The sequence below is a fragment of the Arachis hypogaea genome, chromosome 11 (genome assembly GCF_003086295.3).
Source record: "Arachis hypogaea cultivar Tifrunner chromosome 11, arahy.Tifrunner.gnm2.J5K5, whole genome shotgun sequence".
Classification (NCBI taxonomy): Eukaryota; Viridiplantae; Streptophyta; class Magnoliopsida; order Fabales; family Fabaceae; genus Arachis; species Arachis hypogaea.
Genome location: NC_092046.1, coordinates 105,677,155 through 105,691,932, shown reverse-complemented (window position 1 = coordinate 105,691,932; position 14,778 = coordinate 105,677,155). Strand labels below are relative to the sequence as shown.

Here is a 14,778-nt window from a genome sequence, read left to right as displayed (position 1 = left end):
GAATTGCATAGGTGGCAAATGAGGTGAAGAAAGGCTAACCTTGCCATAGTGGATGACTTGTCAGCCACCTTGTAGAGTTCTTGAGGTATAATCTCATGAACTTCCACCTCTTCTCCAATCATGATGCTATGGATCATGATGGTCCGGTCTATAGTAACTTCAGACCGGTTGCTAGTGGGAATGATTGAGCATTGAATGAACTCCAACCATCCTCTAGCTACAGGCTTGAGGTCCAATCTTCTTAGTTGAACCGGCTTGCCTTTGGAGTCAATCTTCCATTGAGCTCCTTCTACACATATGTCCATAAGGACTTGGTCCAACCTTTGATCAAAGTTGACTCTCCTTGTGTAGGGGCGTGCGTTCTCTTCCATGTATGTCAAGTTGAACGCCAACCTCACGATTTCCGGACTAAAATCTAAGTATTTCCCCCGAACCATTGTAACATAGTTCTTTGGATCCGGGTTCTTACTTTGATCATGGTTCTTGTTGATCCATGCATTGGCATAGAACTCTTGAACCATTAGGATGCCGACTTGTTGGATGGGATTTGTTAGAACTTCCCAACCTCTTCTTTGAATTTCATGTCGGATCTCCGGATACTCATTTCTTTTGAGTTTGAAAGGGACCTCAGGGATCACCTTCTTCTTGGCCACAACATCATAGAAGTGGTCTTGATGGGCTTTGGAGATGAACCTTTCCATCTCCCATGACTCGGATGTGGAAGCTTTTGTCTTCCCTTTCCCTCTTCTAGAGGATTCTCCGGTCTTAGATGCCATCAATGGTAATGGAAAAACAAAAAAGCTATGCTTTTACCACACCAAACTTAGAATATTGCTCGCCCTCGAGCAATAAACAAAAGAATAGAAGGAGAAGAAGAAGAAATATGGAAAGGGAGAGGGAGATGTGGTTTCGGCCAAGGAGAGTGTAGAGGGGTGTGTTGTGTGAATTTGATGAAGAATGGAGGTCTTTATATAGGGAAGGGTGGGGGGGTTTAGTTTCGGCCATATGGGTGGGTTTGGGTGGGAAATTGGTTTTGAATTTTGAAGGTAGGTGGAGTTTATGAGGTAGGTTTATGGGGAAGAGGAGATGGATGTGAGTGGTGAAGGTTTAGTGGGGAAGAGAGATTGAGGTGATTGGTGAAGGGTTTTTGGGGAAGAGTGTTTATGGGGTTGTGTGAAAGAGAGTGGTGAGAAGAGGTGAGTGGAGGTAGGTGGGGATCCTATGGGGTCCACAGATCCTGAGATGATCCTGTGGGGTCCACAGATCCTAAGGTGTCAAGGCATTTACATCCCTGCACCCATTAGGCATGTAAAAATGCCTTTGTACCCCAACTCTGGGCGTTTAGCGCCAGGTTGGTGGCCATTTTGGGCGTTCAACGCCCATCTGTGCACCATTTCTGGCGTTGAACGCCAGAACCATGCCTGTTCTGGCGTTCAGCGCCCAGAAGCTGCCCATTTTGGGCGTTCAGCGCCAGAACCATGCTCTGTTCTGGCGCTGAACGCCAGACAGATGCTCCTCCAGGGTGTGATTTTTCTTCTGCTGTTTTTGATTCTGTTTTCAATTTTTATATTTATTTTGTGACTCCACATGATCATGAACCTAAGAAAACATGAAAAATAATAAAAATAAGAATTAGATAAACATTGGGTTGCCTCCCAACAAGCACTTCTTTAATGTCAATAGCTTGACAGTGGGCTCTCATGGAGCCTCACAGATGTGCAGAGCTTTGTTGAGACTCTCAATCACCAAACTTAGAGTTTGGATATGGGAGTTCAACACCAAACTTAGAGTTTGGTTGTGGCCTCCCAACACCAAACTTAGAGTTTGACTGTGGGGGCTCTGGTTGACTCTGCTTAGAGAGAAGCTTTTTCTGCTTCCTCTCCACGGTTGCAGAGGGAGAACCTTGAGTTTTAAATACAAGGGAGTCCTCATTCCATTGAAGGAATATTTCACCTCTGTCAACATCAATTACAGCTCTTGCTGTGGCTAGGAAAGGTCTTCCTAGGATGATGGATTCATCCTCTTCCTTTCCAGTATCCAGGACTATGAAATCAGCAGGTATGTAAAGGCCCTCAACCTTTACTAATACATCTTCTACTTGTCCATAAGCCTGTTTTCTTGAGCTGTCTGCCATCTCTAGTGAGATTTTAGCAGCTTGCACCCCATAGATTCCCAGTTTCTCTATTACAGAGAGGGGCATGAGGTTTATTCCTGAACCAAGGTCACACAGAGCCTTAAAGATCATGGTGCCTATGGTACAAGGTATTATGAACTTTCCAGGATCCTGTCTCTTCTGAGGCAATGTCAGTTGATCCAGATCACTTAGTTCATTGATGAACAAGGGAGGTTCAACTTCCCAAGTATCAATGCCAAATAATTTGGCATTCAGCTTCATGATTGCACCAAGAAACTTGGCAGTTTGCTCTTCAGTAACATCCTCATTCTCTTCAGAAGAGGAATACTCAGCAGAGCTCATAAAGGGCATAAGGAGGTTCAATGGAATCTCTATGGTCTCTAGATGAGCCTCAGAGTCCTTTGGTTCCTCAGAGGGAAGCTCCTTATTGACCACTGGACGTCCCAGGAGGTCTTCCTCCTTGGGATTCACGTCCTCTCCTCTCCTCTCAGGTTCGGCCATGGCGCTTATGTCAATGGCCTTGCACTCTCCTTTTGGGTTCTCTTCTGTATTGCTTGGGAGAGTACTAGGAGGAATTTCAGTGATCTTTTTACTCAGCTGGCCCACTTGTGCTTCCAGATTTCTAATGGAAGACCTTGTTTCATTCATGAAACTTACAGTGGCCTTAGATAGATCAGAGACTAGATTTGCTAAATTAGAAGCATTTTGTTCAGAGTTCTCTGTCTGTTGCTGAGTTGATGATGGAAAAGGCTTGCTATTGCTAAACCTGTTTCTTCCACCATTATTAAAGCCTTGTTGGGGCTTTTGATCCTTCCATGAGAAATTTGGATGATTTCTCCATGTTGAGTTATAGGTGTTTCCATAAGGTTCACCTAAATAATTTACCTCTGCTATTGCAGGGTTCTCAGGATCATAAGCTTCTTCTTCAGAAGATGCCTCTTGAGTACTGTTGGATGCAGCTTGCATTCCATGCAGACTCTGAGAGATCATATTGACTTGCTGAGTCAATATTTTATTCTGAGCCAATATGGCATTCAGAGTATCAACTTCAAGAACTCCCTTCTTCATAGGCGTCCCATTACTCACAGGATTCCTTTCAGAAGTGTACATGAACTGGTTATTAGCAACCATGTCAATGAGTTCTTGAGCTTCTGCAGGCGTTTTCTTTAGGTGAATGGATCCACCTGCAGAAGTGTCCAGTGACATCTTTGATAGCTCAGATAAACCATCATAGAATATATCCAGGATGGTCCATTCTGAAAGCATGTCAGAAGGACACTTTTTGGTCAACTGTTTGTATCTTTCCCAAGCTTCATAGAGGGATTCACCTTCTTTCTGTCTGAAGGTTTGAACATCAGCTCTAAGCTTGCTCAGCTTTTGAGGAGGAAAGTACTTGGCTAAGAAAGTCGTGACCAGCTTATCCCAAGAGTTCAGGCTGTCTTTGGGTTGAGAATCCAACCATAATCTAGCTCTGTCTCTTACAGCAAAAGGGAAAAGCATGAGCCTGTAGACTTCAGGATCTACTCCATTAGTCTTAACAGTATCACATATCTGCAAGAATTCAGTTAAGAACTGAAAAGGATCTTCAGATGGAAGTCCATGAAACTTGCAGTTCTGCTGCATCAGAGAAACTAATTGAGGTTTCAGCTCAAAGTTGTTTGCTCCAATGGCAGGAATGGAGATGCTTCTTCCATGTAAATTGGAATTAGGTGCAGTAAAGTCACCAAGCATTCTCCTTGCATTGTTGTTGGGTTCGGCTGCCATTTCCTTTACTTGTTCGAAATTTTCAATCAAGTTGTCTCTGGATTGTTGTAATTTAGCTTCTCTTAATTTTCTCTTCAGAGTTCTTTCGGGTTCTGAATCAGCTTCAACAAGAATGCCTTTTTCTCTGTCCCTGCTCATAAGAAAGAGAAGAGAACAAGAAAAGAAGAGGAATCCTCTATGTCACAGTAAAGAGGTTCCTTACTGTTAGTAGAAGAAAAGAAGAAGAAATTCGAACACAGATAGAAGAGGGGGTTCGAATTTGGTGATGATGTGAGGAAGAGATGTTAGTTAAAATAGAATAAGATGAGAGAGAAGGAGGGAATTTTCGAAAATTATTTTTGAAAAGGAGTTAGTGATTTTTGAAAATAGTTTTTGAAAAATGTTTAGTATTTTTTTTTTCGAAAATTTTTGAAATCAAAAATAAAAATAAAAATAATTAGTTAATTAAAAAGAAATTTTTGAAAAAGGGGGAGATATTTTCGAAAATTAGAAAGAGAGAATTAGTTAGGTGGTTTTGAAAAAGTTAAGAAACAAACAAAAAGTTAGTTAGTTAGTTGAAACAAATTTTGAAAACCAATTTTGAAAAGGTAAGAAGTTAGGAAGTTAGAAAAGATATTTTGAAAAGATATTTTTGAAAAAGATAAGATAAGAAGATATTTTTGAAAAGATATGATAGGAATTAGTTTTTGAAAAAGATTTGATTTTTAAAATCACAATTAATGACTTGATTCATAAGAAATCACAAGATATGATTCTAGAACTTAAAGTTTGAATCTTTCTTAACAAGCAAGTAACAAACTTCAAATTTTTGAATCAAAACATTAATTGATTATGTTATTTTCGAAAATTTGGTATAAAAATAAGAAAAAGATTTTTGAAAATATTTTTGGAATTTTCGAAAATAACTAAGAATTTTGAAAAAGATTTGATTTTTGAAAAAGATTTTGAAAAAGATAAGATTTTCAAATTGAAAATTTGATTTGACTCATAAGAAACAATTTGATTTTAAAATTTTTTTGAAAAAGTCAATCCAAATTTTCGAATTTGATGAGAGAAAAAAGGAAAGATATTTTTTTGATTTTTGAAATTTTTATGAAAAACATGAAAATTATGCAATGCATGAAATTTTTAGATCAAAACAATGAATGCATGCAAGAATGCTATGAATGTCAAGATGAACACCAAGAACACTATGAATGTCAAGATGAACATCATAGACACAATTTTGAAAAATTTTTAATGCAAAGAAAACATGCAAGACACCAAACTTAGAATTCTTTAATGCTTACGCACTAAGAATTCAAGAATGTATATGATAAACATGAAAAGACACAAAACAAAAAATCATCAAGATCAAACAAGAAGACTTACCAAGAACAACTTGAAGATCATGAAGAACACTATGAATGCATGATATTTTCGAAAAAAAATGCAAGATGCATATGCAAGTGACACCAAACTTATGATATGACTCAAGACTCAAACAAGAAACAGAAAAATATTTTTGATTTTTATGATTTTCTAATTTTTTTGGATTTTTTTCGAAAATTAATTGAAAAAAAAAAAATAAGGATTCCAAAATTTTTTAACATGAATTCCAGGAATCTTGCCATGTTAGTCTAAAGCTTCAGTCCAGGAATTAGACATGGCTCACTAGCCAGCCAAGCTTTCAAGGAAAGCTCCAGTCCAAAACACTAGACATGGCCAATGGCCAGCCAAGCTTCAGCAGATATGGATACTTTTCAAGTATAGAACAACTAAGTGTGTGAGAATCTCTTCTTTTGTGATGGTAAGTTGAAACCCCAGTCCAAAAGATTAGATATGGCTTACAGCCAGCCAGGATTCAACAAATCATCATGAAACACTAGAATTCATTCTTAAAAATTTTGAATAAAGTTTTTTTGGAAACATTTTTTTTTTTCGAAAACAATTGAGAAAATTTTAGAAATATTTTTGAAAATAAAATAAAAAGAAAATTACCTAATCTGAGCAACAAGATGAACCGTCAGTTGTCCAAACACGAACAATCCCCGGCAACGGCGCCAAAAACTTGGTGCACGAAATTGTGATGTCCAGGCTCAAACAATCCCTGGTAATGGCTCCAAAGCTTGGTGCTCTGATCTCAATACATAATTGTCACAACTTCGATACAACTAACCAGCAAGTGCACTGGGTCGTCCAAGTAATACCTTACGTGAGTAAGGGTCGAATCCCACGGAGATTGTTGGTATGAAGTAAGCTATGGTCACCTTGTAAATCTCAGTCAGGCAGATATAAAGTGATAATGGTGTTTTCGAATATTATATAGTAAAATAGGGATAGAGATACTTATGTAATTCATTGGTAGGAATTTCAGATAAGCGAATGGAGATGCTTTTCGTTCCTCTGAACCTCTGCTTTCCTGCTATCTTCATCCAATCAGTCTTACTCCTTTCCATGGCTGGCTTTATGTGATACATCACCATTGTCAATGGCTACTTTCGGTCATCTCACGGGAAAATGATCCAATGCCCTGTCACGGCACGGCTAATCGTCTGGAGGCATCACCATTGTCAATGGCTTCATCTTATCCTCTCAGTGAATAATATGCTCACGCACCCTGTCACGGCACGACTATTCATCTGTCGGTTCTCGATCATGCTGGAATAGGATTTACTATCCTTTTGCGTCTGTCACTAACGCCCTACAATCGCGAGTTAGGAGCTCGTCACAGTCATTCAATCATTGAATCCTACTCGGAATACCACAGACAAGGTTTAGACCTTCCGGATTCTCTTGAATGCCGCCATCATTCTAGCTTACGCCACGAAGATTCTGGTTAGGAGATCTAAGAGATATTCATTCTAGCTTAATTCATGTAGAACAGAAGTGTTTGTCAGGCACGCGTTCATAAGGGAGAAGGATGATGAGCGTCACACATAATCATCACCTTCATCACGTTCTTGGGTGCGAATGGATATCTTAGAAGAGAAATAAGAAGAATTGAATAGAAAACAGTAGTACTTTGCATTAATCTTTGAGGAACAGCAGAGCTCCACACCTTAATCTATGGAGTGTAGAAACTCTACCGTTAAAAATACATAAGTAAAGGTCCAGGCATGGCCGAGATGGCCAGCCCCTTTGATCTAAGAACCAGACGTCCAAAGATGATCCTAAGATCCTAAGATGATCAAAGATGCCTAATACAATAGTAAAAGGTCCTATTTATAATAAACTAGTCACTAGGGTTTACATGAGTAAGTAATTGATGAATAAATCCACTTCCGGGGCCCACTTGGTGTGTGTTTGGGCTGAGCCTGAGTGTTGCACGTGCAGAGGCCATTTGTGGAGTTGAACGCCAGTTTCTGTGCCAGTTTGGGCGTTCAACTCTGGTTTTGGATCCTTTTCTGGCGCTGGACGCCAGATTTGGGCAGAAGGCTGGCGTTGAACGCCAGTTTACGTCGTCTATTCTTGGCCAAAGTATGGACTATTATATATTGCTGGAAAGCCCTGGATGTCTACTTTCCAACGCATTTGGAAGCGCGCCATTTCGAGTTCTGTAGCTCCAGAAAATCCACTTTGAGTGCAGGGAGGTCAGAATCCAACAGCATCAGCAGTCCTTTTTCAACCTCTGAATCTGATTTCTGCTCAAGTCCCTCAATTTCAGTCAGAAAATACCTGAAATCACAGAAAAACACACAAACTCATAGTAAAGTCCAGAAATGTGAATTTAACATAAAAACTAATGAAAACATCCCTAAAAGTGACTAGATCCTACTAAAAATATACTAAAAACAATGTCAAAAAGCGTATAAATTATCTGCTCATCAAAATGGTAATTTTCTTTTTTTTTTTTATGGATAGATGTGTCAACGTTTTCAACTTTCATGAGTAGAAATAGTAGTTTACTCATACAAAATATAATCTTTTATAATAGTATAGGAATTCAAATTTACATTTTTCAAAGTTTTAAAATCAGTTATAACTAGAAATAACTGAAAATAAAAAAAATCAATATTACCCGAGCTTTAAAATTAAATTGGAACTAAACATTCAGTAATGACGAAGCAGGGTTTATTATATTCTACAGCAAGAACACCCGGGAAACCAAAAAGAGGCAACCACAACTTCAAATTAAAAGCTACCATCAAAAGCAAAAGCATTATATATACTAATCCACTATGAAGCATTGACACCGAAGTTATCGTATTAGTATGTCGAATATATTTTAAATATGATGGTGGTCGATATTCGTTTAACACATATTTATTGTATCCAATGGTTTTAACAAAAAATAAAAAATACATATCCTAATATATTTAGATACATCTAAATATTATTATGTATTAATGTATTTAATTTTATTCTTAATATATATTTTTAAAATAAATTTAAAATAATATATATTATATTTATTAAAATAAAAAATATTTTAAATATTTAATATAACGAATAAAAAATTATATATATATATATATATATATATATATATATATATATATATATATATATAAGTGAATTCTACTCAACTCCTTCTAAAATAACATATAAGTTATCCTTCATGATGTATCGTAATTTAATTGGTCATTATCTTAATCATAGCTGAGTTATTTTGTAATTTATTATTTGAGATGAATAATAATATAATTTCTTAAAATATAAAAACCCCACTCCTATTAATTGAAGCACCTTTCTATTCCTTCATTCTTTTATCATCATGTAGCTTGGGTCCTTCCAATAACATCAGTCGCGACTCGCCATCGTGACAAGAAGCGTTGACGTGGTGAGAAATAAAAAAAATTTTTTGTTTGTATTAAAAAACACGACAAAATTACGGACGACGGAAATTTAACGACATCGTTAAGGGATGATGCACTCAAGAAAGAGAGATTGTGTGGGAGGACGATGACGACGACGTCGGCGCTTCTTGTCACAACGACAACGGTGATATTTGGAAGGACCCAAGCTATATAATGAAGAAAGAATTGAGGAGTGGAAATGTGCTTCAATTAATGGGAGTGGGGTTTTGATATTTTAAGAAAGGATTATTCTCCACATACAAGCGTTTTCCCATACAAGTCATACAAGTCATTTATATTCACGTGTTTTTCACGTTTTTCTCTGTGCCTCTTTTTCTTCTTCTTCTTCTTTTTCCGTGCCTCCTCTTTTTCTTCTCCTTTTTCTTCTTTCTCCGTGCCTCCTCTTCTTCTTTCTCCGTGTCTCTTCTTCTTCTTTTTTGTAATTTTTCTTTCTCGTTATCGTCGTCATCAACACTATCTCTTCCTCCTCCTTCTCTTCCTCCTTCTTTTTTCATTAAAATTTTTTCTCCTCTTTTCATTTTCTCTTTCTCCTTCATCATTAGTTATCTCGTTTGTTGAAAATAATAAATAATTCAAGTTCAGATTGTCAATTGAACTAGAACGAAATTGATTATTGTTTTGAATTCAAGGCTAAGGTGTGGTTCAATTTAGAAAAAAAAATATAGCATTAGAGGAAAGATTTTTCTGCAGCAAATTTGGGTGTAGTACAAAAATATTTGGGTGTAACACAAAGATATTTAGATGTATTTAAAGAAATTTTTGGTGTATTTTTATTCTGATAAGTTCTGCATAGTTCAAAACTCTTCCTTTTCTTTTTTTTATCATCATCACCATCTTCTTCTTTTTTTTCTTATTCATATTTTTTTTATATTACCTTCTCAAGTTTCTTCTTGTTTTACTCTCTTAACAAGAATAAAAACAAAAAAATCAAATAAAGAAGAAGAAGAAACACATAATGCCGCAAAATTACTTGAAAGAGGATGAATTTACATTCATTTAACTAAAAGAAAGAAAGAAATAACGAAAAAAAGAAGAAAAAAATGCAGCATTAGAGAAAATATTTTTCTATATTTGCAGCAAATTTGGGTGTAGTACGAAGATATTTGGGTGTATTTTAAGAAGTTTTGGGTGTATTTTTATTCTGATAAGTTCTACATAATTCAAAACTCTTCCTCTTCCTCCTTCTCATCTTCTACTGTTTCTTCTTTTTTATCATCATCGCAATCTTTTTCTTCTTTTTTTTCTTATTCATCTTTTCTTTTTTATTTTACCTTCTCAAGTTTCTTCTTGTTTTACTCTCTTAACAAGAATAAAAACAAAAAAATCAAAAAAAGAATAAGAAGAAGAAATACATAATGCTTCAAAATTACTTGAAAGAGGATGAACTTACATCCATTTAACTAAAAGAAAGAAAGAAATAAAAAAAAGAAGAAAAAAATGTAGCATTAGAGAAAATATTTTTCTGTATTTGCAGCAAATTTGGGTGTAACACGAAGATATTTGGGTGTAATACGAAGATATTTGGGTGTATTTTTATTTTGATAAGTTCTGCATAATTCAAAACTCTTCCTCTTCCTCCTCTTCATCTTCTACTGCCTCTTCATCTTTTACTGCTTCTTCTTCCTCATCTTCTTATTTCGTTTTCTTATAATTTTTTTTGGGAGAAAAAATCAAACAAAGAAGAAAAAAACACATAATATTGTAAAATCAATAGAAAGAGGAGGAAAAAAATGCAGCAACAACAACGGTAATAAAAAAACAACGATGAAGATGAAACATGCGAAAAAAAAGGAAGAGAAACGCAAAGAAAAAGGAGTAGAAGAAGAAGGAGGAGGAGAAGGAGGAACGTGAAGAAGAAGTGTCCTCCATAATGGTGAGTGAGAGTGCGCTTTGGAAATGGTTGAGTGACGCGTGTGTTATCACGCTCTAGTGGGTGAATGTAGTTTTTGTTAGATTTGACCCAACTTATAAGACTTGTAAGCCAAACAGACTTGTATGTGTAGCATAACTCTTTAAGAAATTATATCATTACCATCTCAAATAATAAATTACAAAATAATTCAACTATAGTTAAGATAATAACCAATTAAATTGTGATATATAATGAAAAATAACTTACATATTATTTTAAAAGGGATTGGGTAGAATTTTCTATGCTTTATAAAAATTTAAAATTTCTATTTGTTATGCCATATTCCATGACTTTGTGGCTGTGTCAATAATTCAATATGCATGTATCATATCTAATCAATAAAAGAGAAGAAAGAGGAAAAATAAAAAAGTAATAATTCCGGCGCCAACAAAAAGCGAAAGAAAAACCCATACACAATTCAACTAGATTCCTCAGCATGTGATTATGTGAATAAAGCAACCCCCTTAATCATGAATAAACTCCTATATCCCAATAACAAAGAGGCAATATAACCAAGCAAAGTATCATTGTCCCACTACAGCAACTTCAGTCGTCTATCACTCCCTAAAACAAGTGCTTGCTAGCTTAGCCTTGTCTAGCCAAAAACCATGTCCAAATTGTTCCATACCGTCTATCTACTTATTATCTTCTCAGCGTGTTTGACCCCTCTGAATAACGCAAACTCGTGCCGTTCATACTGCGGAAACATAAGCATAGACTACCCGTTCGCTCTCCAACACGGTTGCGGCCACCCGGGTTTCCGGGACCTTCTCTTCTGCATCAACGACGTTCTCATGCTCCATATATCATCCGGCTCCTACAAGGTCCTCAACATCGACTACGCTTACCAGGCTCTCACTCTTCACGAGCCACACATCTCAACCTGTGACACCATTGTCCTTGGCAACAAGGGAAATGGCTTCGCCCTCGAACCATGGCGCGCACCTTACATGAACCCTGCACCAGACAACGTCTTCATGCTCATTGGTACCGGTTATTACTTATTAGTTATTACATAAGACGTACAAATATTTATTTTTTATTAAAAATTTTTATTTTAGTTGATATTTTTGTATTTAGTATAATTAAAAAAATTTATTTTAAAAAATATATTTGTATTAAAAAAGTATTTTAATTTAGATTTTAATGTATTATTATTCAACTTGTTTGTTTTTAACAAAAAAAAATATATAACAAAAAAAACGTTGAGTATTGATTTATATATTAATTTTTTTAAGATTAATAAAATGTATATTTTTAAAATTTTTAGGGATTAATTTGAGTAATTATTTTGTTAGAAAATAGACTAAAAACTAATTTGTTAAAATTAAAATATTTATTTTTAAAAGTCTTAGAGATTGATTTAGATAGTTACTCGTTATTTTTTATCATAGCTAGTAAACCTTTGCTCCATCATTTTTACTTCAGTATAGTTTTTACTTTTTACCTTATAAGCGCTGATTTAATCCTTTACTTTCTTAGTAAACATATTTATATTAAAAATAAACAAATAAACTTGCATATTTTTCATTTTTAAATAAGATTTAAGTTCTATTTATTTTTTTTATAAATTATGCACGTTTATTTTTGTTTACAATAAATACTATAATTTTCAGTTCAAAATATATTTATCATAGAGTTAATATATAAGATAAGAAAAAGTATAGGGTACCAACATATTATCTGCCAATTTATTGTTAACAATAATTAATTATTATATTTTAAATACATATATAAAGAGATACATCTAGAAAATATATCTATAAAGACACTTCTATTAAACACAACCATAAAAAAGATATTTTTATTAGACACATCCACGAAGACACTTTCATAAAATACAATTATAAATAAGAGTTGGCAGAAGTTGACAGATATGCTGTTGGTAACGTAGCGGAACCGATAAGATAATAATCAAAATACCACATCAAAATATTTCTCTCGTTATCCTATACTGCCATATGCATATCTGCATTAATTACTATTATTTCATACCCCTTAAACGAAAATGTTTGGGCTAAAGTCTTGGGTCAAATTAAAGATACTAATAATTTGCTTTTTTATTTTTTTATTTATATTTATTAATTATCACTAAAATAAACAAATACATAATATTAAATGTAACAATTATTTTTATTATAAATGTTACATACATAAAATTTGTTCGGTAGCTCGGGGGTCCGACGGGTTGGGGCAGATCCCTAGAAATTGGTGAGAATGAGTCTGAATATGGACCGGATGGGAGTAATGTGCGAGCGAACGGTCTCTTGAGCTCTTCGTGTAGATTGGGGAGAGCCACCTGCAATGACACTTCGACGCCAAAGTCAGGAAGTATGCACGTAGCAAAGAGTAGGGTATAGTGACCTACCTTGGGGGAGGGGTAGGACCCTCCCCATATATACCGTATCAGAGGTGGGCTCCTCAAGGACAAACTCACCTTCTGCGAAATTTTCCCTTTGCCAGCTGTTGCCAAGTGAACTGGCTCCTTAGAGAAAAGGTATCCAGGTCAAGGTCCGGTTACGCGGTGCCCCGCAAACCGGCCGCCCGGATCCGACGAAGCAGTGTGTTAGCCGGGTTGGCCATGAGGCCAGCTGGACTGGATCGCAACAAAATTATAAATGATAAATTAAATAAGATAAATTATTATCTCTCTATTATTACTTTTTTATACTAACTTTCTTTCCATAAAATTGATATATTTATTTGAGAAAAGATATTTATATTATTTTTATAATATAAAAATATTTTTTTTATTTTTTCAAAGCTGTACACACATATAACATTCCTTTATTTATTTACTTATAGTTATAGTAATGTAAATATGTAATGTATTTATTTTGTGCAAAACAAGGTTGTTCTCCCCGATCACCATTGTTCCAAGGTTTCCCGGGAAAGCACTTGCCATGCCGAAACGTTTCAGGGATGAGCTGCGAAGAGTATTACGGGTGCCCGGCGTGGGATGGTTTGGGCCACAATAAGTGGGCCCGAGAGGAGTTCTTTGGGTCAGGTCCACCGGAGTGCTGTGCGGTGCCGTACGAGACAATCAAGGGGATCAATTTGACAAAGCTGGAGTGTGAAGGGTACAGCAGTGCTTATAGTGTGGCACCATTGAGGGTTGATGGGCCTAGCGAGTGGTCCTATGGGATCAGAGTGAGGTATTCGCTGCAAGGGAATGATGAGTTCTGTGGGGCCTGTGAGGCTACGGGTGGGACCTGTGGCTACGGTGAGGATGCGATTAGGCAGGTTTGTATGTGTGGGAAAGTTAATTCATCCTCCAATTGCGATTCAGGTTTGTGATTTAATTAATCGTGCTTTGAGTTTGCTTAATCGGTTCATTTTGTTTGTATATCGATCTTGTGTTTATGTACTTGATTATCAACATTAGCGAATGTTGTTTCTTACTATAATTTTTTTTTCATATAGTTGGCTTGTCATCGGGAACAAGGCCTATGGCGATGAAAGTGTCAGCAGGTAATTATAATTGGATATTCTTTTTCTTCTCCATTTTAATTACCAATCCATTTGACGATGATCGGAGGTGTAATTTTGTTGTGCGTAACTTTAATTTCTTTGGCAGTGGCAGGATTGTTGACGTACATGCTACTATGGATAACAATAAACCAGATTTAATTTGAAAAGCATGGTAATTAAGCACGCGAGACTATCATTATATGATAATGACTGATATATTCCATTCCTTATTGTAAATGCCAACTTTTGTTCAAGAACATGTATGTCCATACAATGATTCAAATACAATGTAATGAGAGAGACTGAGAAAGAGTGTTTTGCTTTATATTAGTAATATTTAACATCTCATGTTTACCAGAGTAATGAATTATTCGAGCAGATTAGTTGCATACTTGCACTCCTCATCATAATCCATGATTTCCAAATTGCGTTCTAAGCAGAAAGCCAGAAAGGGACTATATTTCCCTCCACAAGACGAGAGTTTTGATCCTCCACACAGAGCACTAATTCTCGTCTTTATTGATTTAACAAAACTTTTCTTCTTTGGTACGGTTCATGCAAAATTACACGACGAGCCATGTGAAAGAGTTTAATTACTGAAAGTTGGCTATGTTATTAGTTATCTAAATAGCACAATTATAAGATTAAATTCCTATAATTTACTTTTTTTTTAATCTGTTGTAGAATAAACTACAATT

The 14,778-nt window shown here is 35.6% G+C and overlaps 1 protein-coding gene and 1 non-coding gene across 2 annotated transcripts; both read left to right on the top strand.

Moving 5' to 3' along the window:
* Nucleotides 1-3,394: 3,394 nt before the first annotated feature.
* On the top strand, nt 3,395-3,502 carry LOC112724639 (small nucleolar RNA R71). The gene has a single exon (XR_003163794.1). It is a non-coding gene; the product is annotated as a small nucleolar RNA R71 (small nucleolar RNA).
* A 7,592-nt stretch (nt 3,503-11,094) lies between these two features.
* On the top strand, nt 11,095-14,443 carry LOC112722339 (uncharacterized). The gene is made up of 4 exons (XM_025773330.3): nt 11,095-11,596; nt 13,461-13,898; nt 14,033-14,080; nt 14,187-14,443. The coding sequence occupies exons 1-4, from the start codon at nt 11,218-11,220 to the stop codon at nt 14,237-14,239; spliced, it is 918 nt and encodes a 305-aa protein (XP_025629115.1). The 5' UTR covers nt 11,095-11,217; the 3' UTR covers nt 14,240-14,443.
* The last annotated feature ends 335 nt before the right edge of the window (nt 14,444-14,778 follow it).

What these genes read in the sequence shown, in the direction of transcription:
- LOC112722339 (XM_025773330.3), top strand. Translation starts at nt 11,218, where the DNA reads ATGTCCAAATTGTTCCATACCGTCTATCTACTTATTATCTTCTCAGCG. An exon ending in ATCCTCCAATTGCGATTCAG is followed by an intron (nt 13,899 to 14,032) that starts GTTTGTGATTTA and finishes TTTTTCATATAG; the next exon opens with TTGGCTTGTCATCGGGAACA. An exon ending in GGCGATGAAAGTGTCAGCAG is followed by an intron (nt 14,081 to 14,186) that starts GTAATTATAATT and finishes TTTCTTTGGCAG; the next exon opens with TGGCAGGATTGTTGACGTAC.